At 47.3% G+C, this 23,287-nt stretch overlaps 1 protein-coding gene across 3 annotated transcripts in view; it reads right to left on the bottom strand.

The window, feature by feature from the left end:
• Positions 1-3,504: 3,504 nt before the first annotated feature.
• Positions 3,505-23,287, bottom strand: part of GRIA3 (glutamate ionotropic receptor AMPA type subunit 3) — a 154,318-nt gene continuing 134,535 nt past the window's right edge. Inside the window, exons 14-16 of one of the 3 annotated variants that reach the window (XM_063346901.1) lie at positions 6,751-6,865; positions 4,362-4,609; positions 3,505-3,771 (exon numbers count right to left, since the gene is read on the bottom strand). In XM_063346901.1, coding sequence (XP_063202971.1) covers positions 4,364-4,609; positions 6,751-6,865 — 361 coding nt within the window. In that variant the 3' untranslated portion in view covers positions 3,505-3,771; positions 4,362-4,363. Of the gene's footprint in view, positions 3,772-4,361; positions 4,610-6,750; positions 6,866-22,967; positions 23,083-23,287 lie in introns of those variants that run through there. The other 2 variants (XM_063346900.1, XR_010072599.1) reach the window with 2 other exon arrangements.

The following is a 23,287-nucleotide window of genomic DNA, read 5'->3' as shown; positions in this document are numbered from 1 at the left end:
CCCTGCCTCCCTGCATTCAGTGTGTGGGTGCTTTACATATAAATAGTCTCATTTCGGCGTGGGCTCCCTCAAGGCCAAGGTGAGGGAGGCGCATGTCCCTGCCCCACCAAGCACCACACTCCTCTCTACCCCAGAACAACCCGAAACCTTCAGCATTGTAGGATAGTTTAGGATCAAATAATTGCTGTTTATTGTTCTTACATAGCCCTTGCTTATTCCTGGGCTTATGTTGCTGTTGCTGAGGTCTTGGGTGAAGACACGCAGGTGGGCTCAGCCCCTGTTGTCCCTACAACAAGCACCAGCAGCTGGTGGCATCTCTGCAGGGAGCGGGGCCGGGCCCACCAGACCCATGGCTGGGACTCACCACCGAGCACTGGGTGCTGACCTGGAAATGTACCGATGTGATTGCCACGCATGTTTTTCCCCACAGCCAGAGGCGTCTCACACACACACAGCTCGTCTGGCTGGGTGTCAGGGTGCGCTTTGGCCAGCAGGTACCCAACCAGTTTCTCAGGTCCCCTGCCCCTCTGCTCTGCAGCAGTGCCACCTGCCTAGGATCCTCACCGTTGGATTTTTCTTTTTCGGGAGATGATCTTTACATCCCCAGCCATCTGAGTGAAGTCTTGCGCTGCTCCAGCTCAGCCCACGGCAGACGTTGGGTGCTCGCAGGGGATCGTCACCCATGGTGGCCCCAGGAAGGAGCCACTAGGGAGATGGTTTCTGACGGGGACCACCAGGCTGGCTGGGCCAGGGGTATCCCCAGGATCCTGCCAGGGTGTGATTTGGGTGCACACCGGCCGTTTAATACCAGGATTGCTGCCTGTGGGCCATCGTTTGTGGTGACTTGGAAAAACTGAACTGTGGCTGAGGTGAGCTCGATGAATTAGAGTCGGCAGAGTCGGGATTAGCTGCAATGCAGGGTACCAAACCAGAAATACGCACTTCCCAGCAGCGTCCTCCGTTCAGTGTTGTGGGAGAAGCATCAGTGGCACCTCCAGGGCCCCAAACTAAATACCTGTGGGGCACCCCCAATAGAGAGAGACGGGTTTATGGGGCCAAGGGGACAGCAGTAGGCAGGGACTTTCTCTCTCTCCTCCAGAGAAAAGATCAGCAGGCTCTTTATCTTTTTTTTTTCTTTACAGTTTTATTTACAAAATGTATTAAAACTCTTTGTACAACACCTCATTAAAATGAGGCTCAGTAATTGATGCCCACACATGCAGTTTATGCTTTTACAGCCATTAGTTTGCTTGGCAATTTTTCTGCTCACTGAAGTGCAGTTTCAACAACAAAAGTAGGAACAAAAAAAGGAAAAAAAAAAAAGGAGAAAAAAAAAAGAAAGAAAAAGGAAAGAACCCCCAAATCCCCCAAAGCAAAACAAATGAAAAAAAAAAAATACCGAAACAAATCATCGTGAGACTACTGCCGAACTTCCGATAGCTTGAAGTTGGTAGCCGGAATTGGTAAGCACTCAACACGTTTTGTTTTAGCTTTACATGCAAGTTTAAAAAATATCGAACCATTTACCAAACTCCCTTCACTGGTGTGAAGCCTCCACTCTTAAAAATTGATTTGATAAACATACATATTTTATACAGCTTTTAAGAAAAATGTTTGTTTTAAATACAACTCATAACCGCACAGCTTTAGCTCGCCCTGGCTGGGGACATGATCGCGTTCAGAAGTCGAAAAAAAAATAATCAGTTTCATGAAAAGAAAGTGAAAACAAAACAACAATTTTTTTGTCAATATCTTGTTAAAAACTCGAACAATAAATTATTCTCCTATGAGCTTTTAAAATGATTTTATATTACATTTTTGTTGGAAATACTTATTTTTAACAAGACTTTCCCCATATCATTTTTTTCTTTTTTTTGTTTTTAAATCCTATTAAAAGTTCAAATCTATCATCAGCAAACTAAACGCCTAAGGGTCAGACTGGTTTAAATGAGTTTCTTTTTCGTTGTGTGTTACTGATGAAATAAAACTCTATAGTAAACTACAGAAAATACATATTGTCGATTAGAGGTAATTAGTATGCAGATATTCCATTGAACATTTCCCATGTGATTGACAATATGTTTAAAGGTTTGTTGTTTGGTTTTTTTTTTGTCTTTTGCTTTTTTCTTTTTTTTCTTTCTTTCTTTTTTTTTTTTTTTTTTTTCCAAAGATGAAGTTAAGTAGTTTCCAGGCAGAGGTTCGAGGCTGAAAGGCTGCTGCTGTCTAAGCCGTTGGATGTGAGTAATAGTGAGCCCCTACCTGGAGCGGCGGCGGCTGGAGCGCGGCGTCCTCTTTACAGAGGGGGCAAGGACAGGAGCATCCTCTCACCAGTGGCCATGACACAAGAGTTGGCAGGAGCTGATATAATATAACAGTACTAGCAGGAGTCATGTTAGACTGCTTAATATTACTCTGGAACTGCAGCTCTAATTTGAGTTACTCTCCTCTTCCCTTACCTCTGTTTTAAAATGACCGTTCCCGAGAAGCGTTAGCGGAGCACAGTGCTACTCGTGAGAGACCTGGGGGGAAGCGGAAGCTGGCCTGGGAAACACTAACCTGCGCTTCTCTTGCTCCATTGCTTGATATTAAACTGTGAATTAAACTGCAAATGCACAGCAAGAAAAGAGATATATGGTCTGAACCTAAACAGCAAGTAGCTTTTCTTTTTTTTTTTTTTTTTTTTTAAAAGCCACCCAATGTCATTTTAATAAAGCACCTGTAGGTATGCCTGATGATAGGGAAAAAAAAAACCCAAAAGGACTGCAGTATTTTCTGCCCGCACTTTAGCTACCTTGTCAAGAAATTAATTTACTGATCTGGAAGCAAAGACATGCAGTTCCACAAATTACTTTCTTTTGGATTTACAGATTCACAGTCATTGACCTTAACTGGTTTTAATGCACAGATTCTTTTCTTCAGGTGTTACACCTTTTACTGCTATACAGAATTGCCCAAATTAGCTGGAGAGTTTAAAGTGGCTCAGAAAAAAAAAAGTAAAAATCACACCACTGGTAGGTAAATACTGAAACATCTTGACATCAGCTCATACAAGCAGCGACAGGCCAGTCCGTGTTCGCACGCAGCAGATTTCTGAGGCTTTGTGTCAGGAGGAGTTTCATAATTTGATACGATTGGGGTGGCTGATGAAACCGGCTGCGGTTTGCTTTCAGGACACAAGTTCATTTACTGTGCAGTGGTATCAAAGAATGGCTTTTGTTGCACTGATTTTTTTTTACAAGATTTTTTTTTTTTCACGTACTAATATCTTGTTTCCAGTCTTTTCTTTTTCTCTTTTCTCTCTTTTTCTTTTCTCTTTTTCTTTCCTTTTTCATTTTCCTTTCCTTTTCTTTCCTTTCTTTCTTTTCTTTTATTTTCTTCTTTTCTTTTTCTTTTCTCTTTTTCTCTTTTCTTCTTTTTTCTTTTCTTTTCTTTTCTTTTCTTTTCTTTTCTTTTCTTTTCTTTTCTTTTCTTTTCTTTTCTTTTCTTTTCTTTTCTTTTCTTTTTCTTCTTTTGTTTTACTTTTACTTTTTCTTCTTTCAAGCAAAGCAAGAATATTTCGGTGATGGTTTGCATTGTTGTGAATCTCAGAGTCTTCCATAAGGCACTGAAGGAAAAAATATCAGTTTTTCCTATTAAAAGTACATTGCACCATCATCAATGCGTGTCATGCCTGACACCTCGGAGAGAGTACGACTGGCTCAGGTGGTCCGAATCCGTGAAGTAGCCACATTCTCTGCTGCTTCTCCTCTTGCGTGCTGTCAGGGTGAGGATCTATAATAAAACCAGAAAGATTTCATCACACCGAGGGCAGGGATGCTCAGCCTGGGGGGGGGGCACAGTCTGTGGGCGATGGGCTAACCGGGCTTTTCCAGGCTCGTTTTTCAGCAATTCAACTCTACTTTTCATGCTTTAGACATCACGATTTCTAGCGTAGACTTTTTTGTTCTATTGTAGATATTTTTGGAGATTTCCTAAAAAGCACTTACCTGAACTGATACTAGCTTAAAAAATAAAGGGGAAGAGGTCACTAGCAAGAGAGATGCAAATTCTGATTACAGTAATTTTTAAAGCAATTAACAAAATACTTTTATATGTGCTGAACTAGCCCAGCGCTGGAGAGAGGAGTTACTCACTTCAGCCTGAAGCCAGCTATCGCTGTTTGTAATACAGGATGGTACCAAGCTTACTTCGGTTCAGGAAAGAAATCTACGTCACTTATACTCTGAGACTGCCACCAGACGATGTTTCACAAGCCCTTTTGCAGCAGTCCGCTGATGCACACAAATGAAATATCACACACAGCTTAAAAAAAAATAGAGAAAGAAAACCAGAGGGTTTTAGTTCCTGGCCCGTAGCCGTACCCCTAGATTTTCACACTTTCTGTGCCGTACACGTTGTAGCCTTCTCTGTAGGTAGCGTAATTCTGGGTGTTGGTGGCGGGAGCGGGTTTGAAGTTCTGCGTGTTCTTGGTGAGTTTCATTCGCTTGGACTCGGCCCGAGACTTGTAGCAGAACTCGATCAGGGCCACCATCATGGCCAGCCCCAGGCCTCCCACAAGGATATAGAAAACCCCGGCAACATTGCTCAGGCTCAGAGCGCTCGTCTTGTCCTAAGAGAAACGAGCCACGCCGTTAGTTTCGCTGTGAGGAGCGGACAGACAGACAGACAACAGGCTACTTTGCACTTAGTCCTAGCTGGAATGACTAGACTCATGGCGTTTGGTGTCCCGCTCGCGGGTGGGTGGTGTCCCCCCGTCCCCGGCAGCCCGGGGCTGCGCAGCAGTGACTGCTCTGTCTCCCACCCTTTGGCGGGTGAAACCCTGGCCCACTCCAAGGCGATGAGATTTAATTTGGCCACTGACTTCCCCCAGCCGAGCATCTCTGGTGGCAAAGGCACCTCGGGAAAGCTCTGAGGGGGAAAGCAGCAGCTGCGGAAAACAGCAGGTTTTACAGAAGGCCGTTATAAAACTAGAAAAACCAAACCCCAAACCACTGCACACTCGGTTTTGGTGAATGCAGATAAAATTACTCAGATGCTGCTAAACTTATCTACCTTTTTTTCAACAATTGGGAAAAAAAACCCGCACCCTAGGAAGACGGTCAGTTACTTTAAGGTCAAGCAGCAGAGCCCTGAACTAAACTAACACCTTTGGTGACCGAGGGAGAGGGAGTTACTGAATAAAACCAGTCATTGCAACACAAAAAATGCTGGCCAGGGTTCATCTTCCTTCAATACATGTCAGATGGGGGAGAAGGCTTGCGTTTTTTTTTTAAAAACAGGATTCTGTAATCAGATTAACTGGAGCTGCAACCCTTTTGCTGCTGCAGGACCGGCGTGTGGCACCGCTGCTGGCAGCCCCGCGGGACGGGCAGGAGCCGGAGCAGGGGCTGGGCAGGGGCTCGGCACACGGGCATCCCCACGGACAGCAAAACCGGCACGGACTCAGAATAAAACAGGATCTGCTTTCTAAGTGTCTGTGCACTTCACAGGCAGTTTGGATAGGGGCCCTTGTAGCAAACAGCCTGCCTTTTAAACTAAAAATACTACTCATTTGCACCTCTCTTCAATTACAGTTTCCTTCTGCAGCTGCTGTACATTCAGCTGCCCCGTGATCCCAAATTTCACGCATACAACAGCTACAGGGTTGTGCCCTGAGCAACTTCCAGTCCAGCTGAAACCAATGAATTTTTTTATTATTGGCTTCGATGGAACTTGGAATTGTCCTCTGACACCGAGAGGGTGCTTCCAAATTATAGTTTTCTGTTTGAATGATTATAGAGAGCACTTCCAAAGGTACCAGGGGAGTTGGGCACTCGGCTGTGACTGATTTCAGCTGGAGCTGGATTTCTCCTCCTCTTGGCGCCTTTGAAAATGTCCTTTACTCAGACAAGCTCAGCACTTCTACAGTGTTTTTTCTACTCAATGGCTCTATAAGCATAAAAAAAATAATAATTCCTCTGTGTTTTCTTTTAAGTGAATGGTGTAAATAAGTATTTCCTGCAATTTAAGTGTGCGGCTGCTGGGCTGAGCCACCCGTCACCCCGGGAGGGGGATTCCACTGGGGGTTACCGGGGTCCTGCCCGAGGAGCGGCCGGAGGCTGGCGGGCCCTGCCGCGCGGCTGGCGTGGCACAGGGCAGTACAGCAGCAAGATGGTGCAAAGCAGAATAAAAAAGAATATACAATATTTATGTAACGAGTTACCAGTGGTATTTCTAGATTTTTTTGTTTGTTTGTTTAAAATCAAACCAATTTCAAACTGAATTGGGAATGGGGGCAGAAAGGCTTTTTTTTTTTTTTTTTCTTTATCACGGGTCTGTCCTGAAATTGGCCACCCTTAGCAAGCATGTGGCTGTTTCCCAAACTGACATGTAGAGAACCTAAGTCACAATTTTGAAACAAAAATGTGGTTTTGCAAGAAAACTAAGAAAAGACACTGGCCTGAATAATACACACTGACTGTGCTGAAACTTGCACATTTAAATGAAGATACCAGCTTGGGAGGCTTTGGGGGCTTCTCTTTCCACGTTTTTCTAGCAGAATACTCAAACAGTAAAACATACTTACAACTACAGTCTGTTACTGCATAAAAGAAAAATGCTGTCACGTTCAGAGACTTAATTATTCTTTCTATTCTTTTCTTTCAACCTTCGAAATGTAAATACCAACTTTTGAAAGTCATTCTTTGTATAAACAAACAGTGGGTCAAAATGTGATTGCTAATCAGTACAAAAAGACCTTCAGCGACTGACCTTACTTCCGGAGTCCTTGGCTCCACATTCACCCTTATCGTACCACCATTTGTTTTTCAGCTTGTCTAAGATGCCTTGTTCACTGAGTTTCAATACTGCAAGGTTTACAGGAGTTCTTCACGTGGGAAATAACATAAATAACATTATATTATGTTATTTTATGTTATTCAATCTTTAAACTACTTTAAAACTATACAAAGCGATAAAGCAGGGTTCCTGGCCACAAAGTATTTACACTGCAGGCAACTGGATCATCCCCTTAAGTTAACGCTAGAGCAACGCTACATTACCAGGTCCTGCCCATATCGCTTTGAGTAATCGGCACTCACTGTTAAATGAAGGCAGCAGAAACAAAACAAGGCCAATTTCCCAGTTTGGTGCAATCGCAGGCGTTCGCAGTAGCTTTACGGATGGATTACGGTGGGTTTGATCCAGCAGGATGCCCCGTATTGCACTAACAGACAGCAAGTCCCACGAACGCGCAACTGCGGCTCCTTACAGTGAAACAGCGCCTGCGGCTCCAGACCCCCCAGGCAGCCCCGGCACCCGGGGCCGTGTGGGTGCCGTGGAGGGGGGATTTTGCCAGCCGTCACAGCTGTCTCCCTGCCAGCAGTGGTTCCTCCAGCTCCGTGCTCGGAGGCACCGCGCGGGCGGCCGCTCTCCCCCAGAGCCGCTGCATCCCAAGCACCACTGGTCCAGGGAACTGCAGCAGAAAATAAGCAAATGCAGACCTTTACGAAACAAATTAGTGAATGTGGAAACGCTGGCTGAAAGTGTCCAGGGTGGGAAATGTTGGCAGGATGAAGGGAGCTGCTGACTCTGGCGCTGATAAAAGCCCACAAGCCCAGGGAGACCTGAGCTTGCCCGTCCCTTCCCTGCGGGAAAGCGGCGCCTGAGGAGCCCTCAGTTGGGGTTTGTCATTTCCATTTCCTTCTTGTGAGATATCTCAGAGGTTTTCCTGCCCCATTCCCTCATCTGCCAAGAAACTGTGTCCGAGAAGGCCACGAGACCTGTTTGCGGCTGATGTTGAGAAGCGCTGCCCTCGGAGGAGCCACGTGCCCTTCGGGAGGCAAGCGGGCCTGAGGTGCCACCCTGGGGGTAGCAGCCCCTGGAGGGGACACAGGCTGTGCTTGGCCGAGCCCAGGCAGGTCATGGGGCACCATGAGAAAAACGAGCATGTTCAAGAGCTCCTGAGCTGAATGCCCCAGGGGCTGCACCAACGTGGCCCAATGCGGTGTTACCGAGGCCAGCAGGGAGGGCAAAAGCAGGGAAAAGCCATGGAGGTGGGGAGAACGGCTGGTCCCTGGTCCCAGTGGCAGCGATGCTGTCACTGCCTGCGCCCGCAGAGCTCCCTGGCCGGCCAGGCAGCGGCAGCACCACTCCCCCTGCTCTGCACAGCGCTCGGTTTGACACCAGCCAAGAGTTCATTTTTGTAAAATGGCTATTTTTAAGCAGCAGCTGTAATCTAATTAAGTATCAATCAGGGAAGGCTGTACGCACTCAGCCGGACACAGCCGACGGGGGCGGTGACAAGCCGCAGGAGACAAGGCCGCGTTTGCTGGCTGGGCTCTTGCCCCTCCGCCAGGAGCCGGGGGCACCGTAAAGAGCCAGCTGTATCACAGCGACGTTTGCATCCACCTATAGGTAGGGCTATAAAATACCAACGGGATCAAAGCACGCTCCCCAGACACTGCAAACGCCCTGGGTAACGCACCTGCCCCCGTGGTTTATGCCAACGGGGACCAGCCAGGTGCTGGCCAAGCCACCACCATGGGCCCTCCTGGGCAGCCGTGTTGTGACAAGGCCCCTGGTGACACGCGGGCAAATACCCTACGAGCAGCCGCGCATGATTGCAATGCAAGTCAGTGAAAGCTGAGTGCCCTTACCTACCCGTCACAAGCCCCAGCAGAAAGAACGGTGTGGATTATTGCTTAGAGAACAGCACTCTCATTTTAAATTTCATTTAAAAACTATCCAATTTGGAGAGATTTTATGCAATACATCTATCTGCTTTGAGAAGCACTGTGCAGCTGAGAATACACAAACAATAGGGAGAAGGTTATAAACACCTTTTCTCCCATCCGCATATTTTATTGTGCAAATTCTCCCCTCCCCCCAGTCCTATTCCAAACACTATTTTTAATTTGCATGCCTTTATAAACCCCATATGGAGTACAGAGAATTTGCATAACATCCAATACATTATAGATTAGCTTTCACAACATTATACAGTATTGGGAAATGAGGAGGCTTAACATGCTAATTAGGGTGCTTTTTTTTTTTTTTTAAAGCCAAGATTGCAGTTAATTGCGCATACGCCAACTGCCAAAAAAAAAAAAAAAGTAGTAAACTAAAATTATCTTAACTAAACAGATGGGAATTTGCCTGAACTGGGGTTTTCACTATAGTTTGTCATGGCCCTGTTTGTCAGGTGAGGTACTGCGATACCTCAACCCAGGTAGGAAAGAGGAGATTTGCTCCGTCCGTCTGTCCCGGCGGGAGGAGCAGAGCGGGATAGGCGGACAAGCGCCGAGGAGCCGCTGTGTGCTTCAGGCCAGGGGGGCTGTAAGCTGTCCTGACTGTGGGCGGCTGGGACGGGATGGGACAGGCAGGTCGAGTGAGGAGGGACAGGAGGAACTCCTGGCCTCCCCCAGCTCCACTGTCTTCCTGGCCGGAGCACAGGGTGAACCCGAGCAAAAAAGCCCTCTCAGTGTGCTAGAAAAGGCACTGTTTTGTGCTTCACAGATGGAGCATGAAATGCAGCTTGTATGGTCAGAGTCCTAAGGAACAATTTTGTCTGCTTCCAGGAAATGAATCCCAAGAGCTCTCAATGCGCGAGCTGCTCCCTGTGCAGCAGGACTGGAGCGACCTGATGGTGGGCGAAGTCGCGACCTTCTGCAGACCCTGTCCAGTTCTTCACCCGCAGGGATGCAACGTGAAAAGCTCCTCAGCTCCCAGATTCCCCAGTTAAGTAACTCTATTGAAAAGTGAGCCTGGCTGTTGGTACATTTTCTGATTGCCCACCTCTGAGTTGCCTATAGCCTCAATTTAATAGCCAGTGTCAGGCATGGCTTTGGCCGAGATCCCGATGGAGGTGACGGAGGGCATGTCTGGATGGTGGTATTTTTCTCGCCGAGCACTCAGCAGTGCACACTGAATGCGAATGCTCTGTACCGTGCCTCGGCTGGCAACCCAGCCCGTCCCAAAAAGGCCCCAGGGCAGCGGCAGCACCCTGCCCACGCCGGCAGGCCCAAGGCTACCAAGCTGCAAAGCGTTTTGTTTGCTATTACAGAGGGAAGCGCGGGGCTCTTCTGGGAGTGAGGGCTGCTGGCTGTAGGAAGAGGATTTCTCAGAGCCTGCCCTGGCACTGCTTGTTTGCAGGGGGAGATTTTTTTAATTGCCCTAGAGGCAGAGGAGCGGAGTGACTCAATGACTTGCCCGGGTCCCACGGGAACGCTGTGTCGTGTCCCACCTGCCCCCCTGGCCAGCTGTGCTACCCCAGAATCCACTCACAGGATCATTTGTTTGGTTTCTGGGTCTCTCTCTCAAAAGACTTCCCTTTCCTCATCTTTTTCCTGGAATAATTTTGTGCTTTCCAGCTGCTTTTTTAATTAGGTTGCTGTTGTTGGGCTGCACAGGATATCCTATGAGGTCCTCAGCCCTTTCCCGGGTGGCTTCAGCTGTTTTTCCTCTGCCTTTAATTTATGATGGGATTCTTTTTCATCTCCCCCTGTGTGGTTTCCAGCCCAACTCTCTAGTACTTTGGTTGCTTTTATCAATGTAAAATGTTCAGAGGTTTGAGAGCTTGTGCTCTCTTGTTGCGCTCTGTACGCCTAAGAAAATGAGCCGAGGCAATTAGGATCAAGATGTCAGTGTTTCAGATGTCATAAGATGGTATTCTTGGGCAGAAACTTGTAGTGTTTTTCTTCCTCACCATGATGGAAGGATTTTTTTGTCTGCTTGCTTGTGCTTTTCATCTGGATGTAGCAGGTTTGGCTGATCCAGGCTTAACCACGTGAGGTTGGATCCGTTGGGCAGCTTCGACAAATCCCGCTAAGGTTTTTTTTTGCTGACATCTACAAAAGACGGGAAGACTTGCATCTAGAGAAACGGTACCAGGAGCCTCACACTGAACGGTATTGCCCCCAGTGGCAAATTAAGCCATTTGCTATGACTGACTAATTTAAGAGAGGCACGACATTATGAAGACCGGTGCCCATCTATTCTCACAGGCTTCACTTCATCAGAGTCTGTTGCAAACGTGATTTTATACCTGGGACAGAGGTGGGTTTTATCGCTGCTTCAGCACTTTGTTTTCTCTGCTCCCCTGTTAGAAGACCCGGCTCAGGTGCCGGCAGCAGGACCTTCCCCTCTTCAGCCATCACGTACTGCTAGAAAAGAAGCTGCACCAGTCTTTTTCCAAATGCAATGTGGCACCATCTCAAAGGGACCCTCCTCTTCCCTTTGCTGTGTGGCCCTGGGGCCTCCTCCCAGCTCCAGTTCAGCCCCTCTTGGCTTGGGGCACCATCCCCAAAAGTCCTGCTGTACCCCTTCGTGCTGGTGGCCCCAGGTGACAGGATGATGCTGACGGACCAAACTGATTTTTGAAAAACGATGTGCACTCACTCATTAAAAGCTCACCCCTGAACTAGGTCCCCAAAGCTTCGGGTTCAGTTTGAAAATCCTGGCCACGTCTCCCTCCAGATTCAGGAGTCGCTACAGCACTTCTTTGTCACGCAGGTGATCTTGCATAAAATACAGCATCGCTTCCAGGCTGAGTATGTTCCTTTCCCACGCTGACGCGTGAGATCATCCCTCAGAAGAAAGAGCTGCTCTATGCTTTTCTTAGAGCATCTATTACGTTTCTATTTCATTATTATCTATTTTCCATTAATATGGAAAAGAGGGAACACGATGACACAGAGCTCCTCTGCTCTCTCTTCTTACATCTCCTCGAGACACCCTCATCCTGGCTGAGGGACTTCTTGCCCAGCCTCCTCTTGCCACAGCACCAGTTTCAGGTTAGTTACAGTAATTTTTATCTCCGTTGACAAAACTGGTGGCATTATAATACTTCTTTCTGTCCAGAACGACTTTGAAGCAGAAGAAAAGTAAATTAATCATCAAAGACATAGTTCTTTATTAGTCCCAAATGTTAGAAGGTATAACTTCTGCCCCTCTCAAATTAGAGATCAAACCAGGTTTTTAATTTGATTAATGACCTTTTAGGTTCATTTTCATGATTTCACCTTCACGGATATAAAGTAGGTAATGTGAAAACATTGATTTTTTATCTAGTGCCACCACTCTAGCTTCTACTGGCTTTAGAAAGAGCCCCAGCAGGCCGAAGTCCCAGATACAACTGCAAAAACTGGCCAGGCTGCTCTTCTGGCAACCTGATTGCAGTTACTGGCCATCGTGTTTATGTGCCGGTGCTGCAAACAGGATCCTTCCCTGAACGAACTCGGACTGCGCAGAAGAGTCTGAGCAGCTTCTTGGAAAAAGTGCTGTTAATTTATGAAAAGAACATCCTGGTCGCCAGCCTTGCCAGGAAAGGGCCGTTTTCCCGGAACGAGCAATGGGATGTACTGATGCTAGTGGCTCCGTAGCCCAGTGTTTGGGCTGGTCCTCACAAGCTGTTGCAGGCGATACAGAGAAGAGCCGGTGACCGCTACAGGTGAGATTTAGGAGCAAAAGTCACTTTGGGACTTGAAAAATCTCACCCAAGAATCTGTAGACTTTCGTCAGCTGTGTGTAACCAGTATGTGAATGGCATAAAGTCTCGGCAACACTGTAGTTATGTTTATTACTTGCAATCAATAAAGATTTAAGTGGTGATTGGAACAGCTTTGGATAATTCACATCCCATTCTATGCTCTAATGGATGTAATATAAATGTTATACCCAAAAATGATCATTGCCAAGGAGAGCGAATGAACACGGCAGACAGCACACTGTTCCCTCAAACGAGATGAACCATTGCTCAGAATTAATTTAGAATTTTTAGATGTGATCTTTCAGAAAAGGGAGCTGCAAAGAAAAGGTGTAAGAAGTAAAGGCTCTTCGAAGCACTAATTAAAGGGCTTCCCTGGAGTTGCGCAGGACGGGGCGGGCAGTGCAGGGGTGGCACTGAACCTCCCAGGCAGTGGGGCTGCCCGAGGGCTGACTTGGCTCCTCTCGCCACCTGGCTTTTACGAACTGCAGGTGTTCCTCCACCCATCAGCAGCCAGTTTCTGGTGTTTCGTGAAGTATTTGGTGTATAGGGTGCAGTGTGGCGTTTTCTCAGCACTGTTGCTTGTAGCATCTTAAGAATCCAAATATAGCTTTTTTGGGGGTAGAGGGTGAAGAAATCACCCATGAGCTTGAAGGAAGACCAGAGTAAGATCAGCAGTGAGAGCTCCTCTCTGGTCTTGAAAACTTCCTTTCTCCACTCGTGCCCAGTGGCTGAGGCTCAGGATAGCAGAGAACAAGCTGCAGAGGAGCTGATCAGTGCCTCAGCCCGGGGAGGGACGCCCGGCCGGCTCGGGAGGATGCCAACCACTGGGAAGAACTCCAACCACCGCAGCTCCATGGTTCTTACGAGCGGTCCCCATGCAGGAGGGCTCGGTGGCTTCCACAGTGCTACACAGGCAGGATGTCTGCATCCCCGGTGGCACTTTGGAGGGATGTGTGCCCTCTCACCCAGGGCACTCCACTGAGAGTTTACTCAGTGATGGAGCTAAGAAATTTAAGGCCTGTGGCAACGGGGATCCTCCTCACAAGGCAGGTGGACGCTGGCTCCAAATGTATGGTGAACATGGCCAACAGGAACCCTGTCCATTGCAAACAGGTTTGGCTGGAAGGCCAAAGAGATGAGTTCCCGATGTGCTTAATACCACATCTGCCACAATGTGAAATCCTGCGTGGTCACTAACATGCCCTTTTTCATTTTTTCCCCATCAGTACAACATCAGGTGCCAAATAAGTGTGGCTGGAGAAGCGCTGTGGAAACGCAGACACGCATCACTAGGGATGCGGTATTTACAGCAAAGCTGTTTGTGTTTTAATGTACACTGGCGCTGGCTGTTTGGGTACATCAGGGGAGGCACAATCACAGCGCCAAAGGCACCCTGGGCTCCGGCTGTGTCACACTGCGGGGGCGCAGAACAGCTGTAAATCTGGTCTAATATCTGGCCAGGCCAGGGTTATTGCTGTTTTGTTGGGATCAGAGCAACAAAAAGCTGCATGAGGTTTCTGGCAAACCCATCCCTCTGAAGACTGCAAGATTAATGAAGCGTGACGTCCTGCCCCCCAAGCCGCCCCGCGACCCTCCCCGAGCCGTGCAGTCAGACCCGCAGCTGCATCCCCTGCAACGGGCTCTTACCCTCCCGGCCGAACCCCAGTGACGTGAAGGAGGCGAAAGTCCACGGTGGTACCAGGTCTTGGTTAGTACACTATAAAGTGTTTTTTGACTAGTTTTAATCCCTGTTGTTTTTACGTAACCCCTTTAATTTAGGAATCTGACATACTTAAGAGACATCTCACTTCTGCAGCACAAATTTTTCTTTTGTTTCTTATGACCAAAGCTGCCCTTGCTGGCTGGAGCGTCCCTGGGATTGCTGACCTCAGCACAACCCAACCAACAACACCCTAACATCAAAGAGTTTAGACATCAAATGTCTGGGTTTCTAAAATCCACCTCATAGTGTCAGAGGAAAGGCAAGTAGACTAAGGCATAAAGAAACAAGCATGTTCTTAATTCAAAATGCTTCCTAAAGTCCTCTAGGGTAAAACCACTGAAAACACTGAATTAATTGTTCCTGTTGGTATCACTGGCAAATCTCCACTGACTTCAGGGGAAGCAGAGTGTGAAGCTTGCTGCAGACATGTGGGAAATGTCACCTTTACCATGCTCTGAGAGGTAAATATCTGAAGGGGACAGGGAGAACCACCCCAAACGACTGCACCACTGCTCTGCACCGAGATTTCAGCCCCACACGTCCAGCACTGCAGAGAAACCCCTGGAAGCCACACATCCCCGAGCCGGCCCGCGCGGCTGCACAGGGCACTGACAAATGCAGAAATCAAACGAGGCACTCCGCTTAATTTGACAGGATACCATGAAAATCTCACTAACAACCATCTTGGTATCATTAAAATATAAAGATAGAAACAATCCAGGATGAGATACCAAATCCAACGTTATCCTCTAGAGGGCATTGCTTGGGGTCAAAGACCCATCTAAATCAAATAAGGCACTTTATTCCCCCAAGCTCTATAAATCCCAGCCTGATCTGTAACTCTTGAATGGACTTTTTGTCAGATCTTGTTACTGAAATAGCTTCTGACTAGATACAAAACCTGTGGGTGAACGCACTGTCCAAGGGCTCTGCTCTTTCTGAGATCAGATCTATCTGCCTGTCAGAATTTACCAATTTAACAATGTCTTCGTGCCACAAGTTATGTTTTGCTATGCACCCATGCATGGGGGATGGGGAAGATTTCAGATGGAAACGGGCTCATTATTAAAACCCACTACGTTTGTCTCAAGACTAGAGTTACCTGGTGCTTCAAAGCAGGAGTGAACAGAGCCCTGAAAATATGGGCGTAAAAACATACAGTCACTCACTATTCCTATTTGTTACCTTCTGTCTCAAGAAGCGTTCTGTATTTTACACTGAACATTTAATATTCATGGAAAAAGCACCAGGCATTGCTTCTTTAAGGAATGAACACTTGGTTGCTCTTTGGTACCATTTCAGACCTGAACCATTTTTCCCCTGCCCTGTGTTACCAGCAGTTGCACATCTACAAGATTTAACATTGGAAGGATTGAAATGCTTTATGGGTGGACAGAGGAAGGGATAAAAGTGAAAGCCATCTAGTTTGAAAAGACAAAGAGCTTTGAAAATTAGAAGATTAAAACTTGGCGCCTCAAGCCCCATATATCCTCCAGCCACCTAAGAAATACACTGCATGTTGGTGGCTGGGATAGCGCTCGGAGGCATCCAGTACAGCAATAAATCCCCCGGCAGGAGGAGGCTGTTCTTCCTCCATGGCAGAGCCAGAAGTGGTTCCCGTTGTTCCAGGGAGGCCCTGTGTGCCGGTGAGCAGCACCCCGGGACTGCAGCTCCCCGGCTGCCAGCGCCGGCCATGGGCTCCTCCTCGGCCATCACAGCTGGGCTGGGACCCTCCTTCAGGAGGTCAATGCACATTTTGCCTCTTTTGTGCCTCTTGGTACTGAACAGTGCCATGGGATGATAAAAATCTTATCTATGAAACAGCACACAAAGTAGTTTTTAGGATTTGTTCAGGCTGTGGTATCGCCAGCGACAGAGCCACCAGCTGCGGAGGATGGAGCCAGGCGGTGGCTCCTCCTGCCGTACGGACGCCCTGCGCCAGCCTGTGCGGGTGGCTTCTGTTCGGAGGGCATCAGTGACCCCCGCGCAGCCACGCCAGCTTTCAGTCCTGCTCTGATGGCAAATGCCTGTAAACGGGAGGCTTTGCAGCGGGCGCTGAACACAGGTTTTGCAACGGCCATTTGAACGCTATGCAAATCATCTATCGGGGATGGATTTTTTTTGGTTATTGCTGAGTATTTAGTAGCTGCAATAGTTCTCCATAACAGAACTCTGTTCTAGTCTTCACTACTGTGTTTTTCCGTAAATAGGTGTTCTTTTGGTCAGTTCAGGGTTTCTTGCCTTTTTTTGTTACAGCAGGTTGGAGCAACCACTGTGTCCTTCTGGAATCTGTGGGGTTTTTCCTTGCAGTAACTAGGTATGCATTTTAAATTCAGGTGTTTTAACTGATGCTGTATTCGCTGCGACGTGGAAGATGCACGTTGCCATCACAACACCTACACAGGCTCCGAACACACCTGCACGGAGCCAGATGTGTTACCAGCTGAGACTGCAAGTTCCTCCACGCTTTGCCGAGACTCCGCAGCCTGTGTCTGGCAGCAGCGACCATCTCTAGGAAAGTATATTTATATGTTTCATAAATGTAGCTCAAACAAATTAAACTCTGTACTAACAGGATCATAATTTAATAGAAGTGCCGAGTGCTAATGCAATAACGCATGCCTATTGGATTAGGAAATGTGAGCCATAACAAGTCATTGTAGTTCATTTACAGCAGAGCCCGAGACCGGAGGGACAGATGTGGCGAGGGGGTGGGAGGAAGAGCCACTCGAACAGGGAGGCAGAATAAGGGAGGGCAGATGCTTATTGTCACGCTCAAACCTACACCACCTGAAACAGCGACATGGATCTTTCCTGTCATTGCCTGGATCCTTTCTAACCTGGGTGGATACGAGCAAGAGACTCAACTTACCTTGCGTGTGGGCCATCCCCTCACCTTCTCTTTCTCTTGCCTCTAGACACAGCCATTTTTTCCCCTGTCTTCTATGATTTATTTTCCTCTTGGGACGGCTTCTTCTGCGACTCCTGCTCTCGGGCTCCTCGGCAGGTTGCAGGTAGGTGCTGCTTACTCCAAAGGCTACGCAAGACATTCAAAGAACAGCTACGTCGCTCGTACAAAGCTAGAGGTGTCCGACCCATGACTACAGTGCCGGCGAGCGCAGAGAAATCCACCAGAGCAGCACAAGCGCCTGCGTCCATGTGAGCTCAATGCTGAAACATTAGAATTACTTTGAAGAAGAAGAAGAAAGGCATTTACTTTTCCCTTTGTATGTTAAGTGACAGCAGTTACCATTAAAGAGGGAACAGCCAAGCCCAGACCCCCAGGGCTTTGTTCAAAGGAAGGGCCCTGCCCCTGCTGCTGGGAGCCCCACTTGGAGCTGCTGGTTTTCCTTTTTCCTTCGCCAGTCCCAAGGAGCTCTGCCTCGGCTTTTCCCTTACGGATGCTTACAGTGCAGGATAAATGACTCACGCAATCAATTTATGGAAATTAACTGTTAAGCACCACAGGTATCATCAAAATGAGTGCATGAGTCACAAGTCTTTCTCTAAGGTTTCTGGCAGGACGTAGTGCCACCGCACGAGGCTGGGCTCTGCCGCAGGCACCACTGCACGAGCATGTCTCCTTGCACACTTGGGTCCAGCTCCAGCACAGCCAGAACCCACAATGTTACACAGGCAAAACAAAACACTTCCCAATTCTTAGATGTCAACCCTGACTCCACCAGTTCCTTCCCAGCCTGGGCAACCTGCTCACCCCAAATTCTCCTTCCAGGTCTCCAAATAACATTCCCAGGAAAATACCCTCAAACAATCTGCACAACAGCACGGACGCTTCTGCAAACCAGAGCAGGCTCTGCCCTTCTTGGCAGTGATCTAAGCACAATGCTCCAATGAACTCCTAAAGCACTAAGACTTCATTATTGGCACAAAACATACACAGTATTATTTCCTAATATGCTATAAAGTAATAGCTGTCAATTAAACAAATATTCTGATGTCTTCCTTTTAAAGTATTATTTTTGTCACTAATTTGCACAAGACAATAATTTCATATTACTTTCCTAGCTCTGAGCATGAATTAGCTCTGAGCTACCATCACTGACTCTGACCAGCCATTGTATCTTTTTCCAGCTCATAACCCAGGCCTATGGAATAGGTGGCAAGTAAATTCATGCTGATGAACATAATTTCAAACAAATTGCTCAAATAAATTGTGCAGCTATCTTTTTAAGATAGCCATTTCCCCAAATGTTCTCTTTAAAGCACAACACATTTGGCAATGGTGCTCTTTAGATGTCAGGTATCATCTAAAATAATGCATAACAGATTTCTTCTAAAAATAAGCCACTTAAAACAAATTATGCTGCAAATGCTAACGGCTGTGCCGAAAATGTATCAAAGCAAAATAGCACAGAGAAATGGGGGAAAAAATCCCATCTGCTAATGGCCACACTCACAGCTCGGAAGGGCTTGAGAATGTGATGCTTTACGGAGCACGGCTCTGAGGGCAGAGCTCAACTAGCAGGCCGGAAAAACTAAAAAGAAACAACTGAAAAATGAAGTAGTATTACACGGCATGTCATTTCACAGATGTACCCCGAAAGAGATATCGTCCTAAAAAATAATATATTAAAGAAATTAAGTCAAATAATTAGCAAGGAATCTTGGCACGTGAAGCTGGCGAGATGCTGCATTCAAAGAATCTCCTTCTGTGTTGGTTGTCATTAAATGTTACCGTGAAGGTATAAGAATACAAGAAATGTATCAACAGCAGAACTATAGAAATTTATCTTAGCAGAAAATTGTTCCTATGCAACTGAATAATTAGTTTCACTTAAGTCACTCAGCCTGCTACCGCTGTCTGCATCCTCTTTTGTCTATTTCTTGTTAAATTCCTATTCAGCCATCACTCAGCTCTGAGATGATAGGATTGTATAATAAACAAAATAATTAGTTTCCAAACTTGTAATACACTGTAACATATTTCCTGGAATATGTTTTTTTTTATAACTGCTATTTTGCATTCTCTCACGATTGAGAACTCAGCTCACACATATAAGAGAATCTGAAGATGGTATAATTTTGCCATGAATTCAATGGCTCACGCTCATTTAGGAGAGCTAAGTGAACAAATCTTGAGGCACGTACCAGAATGTCTGCACCAGCCAAGTCAGCCCACACGTATTGACGTGCACCACAGACAAATTATGTATGGCTGCAGCATGTTCCCCTTCAGACTTTTTAAATAAGGACCACTACCGAGACGGGGGAACTCCCTTCGCCAGGGCAGCACTGACAGCCAAGACGGTGCTGGGCAGACCGGCACCCTCCGCTCCACACCAGCGCCGGCACATACTGGTAGCACTGCAAATGAGACATATGTCAGCTGAGGCCTTTAGAACAATCTCATTAGAAGAGCACAATCTCTTTAGTCTTAAATTGCAAGTGGACTCCAGGAGCATGGAGTGCTCACAGGACTAACCTTACAGTCTGTGTAACCGAGTAGATTAAAAAAACCTGCAGAAAGCCAACTGAATACCTTTTCTTTTTCCCCGCTGTACGACTCAAAATTCTTGTGAAATTTGAAGTCAGTGCTTAATTTTCCAATGGTGACGAAGATACGATAATGAGAGGTGAACTCACAACTGAGAATCATTCATCTCCAAGCACAGGCCAACGGCATGCTAAACTGCAGGGAGGATGAGCACGGGAGGGCATTTTCTGGGTGGCTGGGTCCTTTGTGGTACAACGATGGGCACTGGCACAAGCAAACAGGCTGCATACTTACCTCTGGCTTTCAGCGCAAGCTAGAATATCAGATTGCACAGAGGATTTAAGTTTAAGAAACTGGCACCATCAAGTCTGCAACTGCTACACACGACTCATTGGCAGTAGGTAGGAAGCGGCCAATTACAAACTCGGGGCGGCGATTTCCCAAGCCTGGGTCTCTACTGACGAAGCTGAGAGGTGGTCTGTCACCTTAGCCGGTAGAGAGAGCTGCCCCGAGTAAGTAACAGTCCCCATGCCACCCTGTGTGATGGGGCGCAAGGTCTGCATCTCCACCTGAGGCACCTTCACCACCCCGTCCTCTCTGATTCCCCCCAGCTACCACCTCCTTTAAGGGAAAAAAAGAACCATTTTGAAGTGACTCCTCTGAAATGCTCTATAAGTGAAGCCGTGTTCATACAAACAATTAACGGGAGAGGTGGGATGAGGGCAGCTCAAGCTTCTGGTGGAAGGACAGAGAGGAGGAGAGGTCGGCCAGCGAGACTGCTGGGGCCATAACGCCCGGAGGGCAGCACCGGTGCTCGCCTTCCCCGAGAGGGCAGCAGGGCTCCCCCGGGGCTGGGGCACAGCCTGAACTCGGGGTTAGTGGCTGCCCAGGGGGGTGTGCGCTGCCAGGATGGCATCTGCCTGTCTGCCGCAATGCCGCAGCACCGCAGCCTGCAGCATTCAGTGCCTACAGAACCCCACCTCAAAAGAAAAGCCACTTCAGAACTAAACAGCCCTTTGATTTACGACATCTCCAGAAACAACAACTAACCCCTTCACCACCTCCCCTAGCTTAGTCTTCTGTGGGACATCTTCTCTGACCCATGTTCTCCTCCCTGGGGACGTCTGCCGGCTGAGCTGTGCCCCCGAGAGCTGACATCTGTAGCTCAGAAAACAAGTCGTCCTTCATCACAGCGTGTTATGACGAACTGCGGAAAGACAGCGCTTTATGACTTACAGACTAAAACAGCACAACACGTGTCCTCATGTTTGCTCCCCTGCCCTCTCCACTGGACACCTCCCACGGTATCCCAGCAGACCTGACTCCGCTCCCTTAACGCTCCCTGACCAGGGCCAAGGGCTTGCTGAAGGATGGTATCGCTCTTTGTAAAAGGTCCTTCAGCACCAGCAGAATCAGAAGGATGGCCCTGCCCTAATTACGACCATTTTAAAAACCCTTTTTAGTTTCCTCAGGGCTGTGAGCATTAGTCGGCCGAGTTTAATTCAATGAACTCGAAGCAGTGAAGTTCATTGACGCTGGTTTGTACAAAGAGGTTTTTTTCATGGAGGCAGGATTAGACAATGCGTTGCTGGATCCCAGGAGAATATTAAACATTTAATATACTGGCAAGTATAACAATATATAAAAATGTTGTGCCAAGGATGAGCAGCAGAGCTAAAAAGCATAAAAAAAGCTCGCACTCATCTCCAGGCTGCCGCTGAGCACTGCGGACCTCCAGCTACTGCACAAACCTGAACTGGAGAGCTTTGCCTTCCTTCATTATTCCACAGTGGCTTTTGCTAACATCAGAGATGAGCAGCTGAGCAATTTCCTACGTAGCCAACTGTAAGCAACTCTTATTAACAGAATGCAGCAGTAATTTGCAGCAATTGTCTGAAACTGTGGTTTACTGAAAATACTGTTATTATTGATTTTGGACCAAAGCTGAAGCATTTTTATAAGCGAGATTAGAAGTTATTGTTCCCTAAAGAACTGGTTTTCCTAGCCCTAGAAAAGTGTCACTATGAAAATTAATCTCAGTACTTTTCAGTATAAAAATGTCTTTTAAAATTATTTTCTTGGTAATTCCTGTACCCAAGGTGACCAACAGTACCCAGCCTGCTCCAGCTCCAGCTTCTCCTCACCAGGTTAAAGACCGCAGAAATTGCCAGTTTTACAGGGTAAGGCTGGCGATATGAAACCACACTAGTTAACGTTTGCAATATACAAGTTCATTAAAGCAACTTCGAGAGTCCCGTGACCGTACGGGCTGCCTGAAAGACTGGGGGAAGCCTCAGCTCAGCAGACGGCAGTGACAGCTTTGCCACTGCTGTCACTGGAGCCAGGAATTTAATCCACATCTGTTCCGAAAGCACAGCAAACACAGACACAGTGCTCCTGCACAGGTGTCTGCAGAAGACTGGTCAGCGGCACAGAAAAAGTGACATCTGAATATTCTAGGCAAAACTACCAAAATCTTTTTCCTTAAGATTAATTTCCAGCTTAGCGCATCAACACACTTCCCTGTTGCAAGCAGCACACCTCTTGTTTCAGCTTTGCCTGCAGCAAGCTCTAGCTCCTTACATGTTCCTGTTATTGCTATTATTTTACCATTAATGGGTGACTGCCATCTCTGCGTAACATTACGTCTTTGCTGTGGTGGTTGCTTAGCTCTCATCTCTTGACCCCGGGCTGCGATTAGATGAGCAGCCGCCCCTTCCTTCCCTGAGCTACAGACCCAGCCAAGCAGCTCCTCCCCAGAGACCAGGCTTCCTCCCAGGGGCTCCGCTGGCACCAGTTCAGGCCAGCGAAGCAGGGCGTGCTGGTTCTGGTTGGCTCGACCCCTCCCCAAGAGAGCAAAGGCGAAGGGAGCCCTCTCGCCTGCAGGTCTGTGCTGGCACAGCTGATCCTGGGGTAAAAAGCCTCTCCAAGCCCACTCTGCATCACGGCTAGACCACGGAGGACTGGAGCCTTGTCCCCAGGGGTCAGTACGGTGGCCAGGGGTCATCACGGCTTTCTCGTACAGTTACAAGTACTGATTTGCTCTGCGTAGGTCCCACCAATAATGGACTTTCTATCTGTTAGTTAAATAAGGTTTCCAAGCTTGACCAAGCCCGCTGACGATATTAAATAAGACCATTTCTTTGAAAGAGCTACTGGGCAAGCCAATGGCTTTTTTTTTTCCCCACCACAATTATTCAAATGGTTTTAATCTGCGTTCTTTTGTTTTATTTTGTTTTGTTTTTTTCCCTTGAGAAGTAAAATAACAGCCTTGCCGATTACTCTTTGCTAAGGTACCCGATTGTGGTGACATTGAGGCTGACCTTGGAGTCACCTCCCCCGCTGCCGCACTCTCCTTTGTCGTACCACCATTTGTTTTTCAATTTGTCCAAGAGGCCTTGCTCATTCAGTTTTAATACTGCCAGGTTAACAGCATTTCTTGAAACGATAAAACATAACTTGTAAGAAAAAATGCACAAATGCTTAGGAAATCGTAACGTATAAAAAAAGGAGCACAAGAGGACAAATTGGCTAAAATTTCACAGAACGTGGAGCTATCAAAATGTCTGTACAGCAAATACAGGGTTAAATATTGGAAGGTGGCATGGAGGATAACATTTGCTCAAAACTGAAGTGTGCGGGA

The sequence above is a fragment of the Chroicocephalus ridibundus genome, chromosome 9 (assembly GCF_963924245.1).
Source record: "Chroicocephalus ridibundus chromosome 9, bChrRid1.1, whole genome shotgun sequence".
Classification (NCBI taxonomy): Eukaryota; Metazoa; Chordata; class Aves; order Charadriiformes; family Laridae; genus Chroicocephalus; species Chroicocephalus ridibundus.
This window is presented reverse-complemented; position numbering and strand designations above follow the sequence as displayed.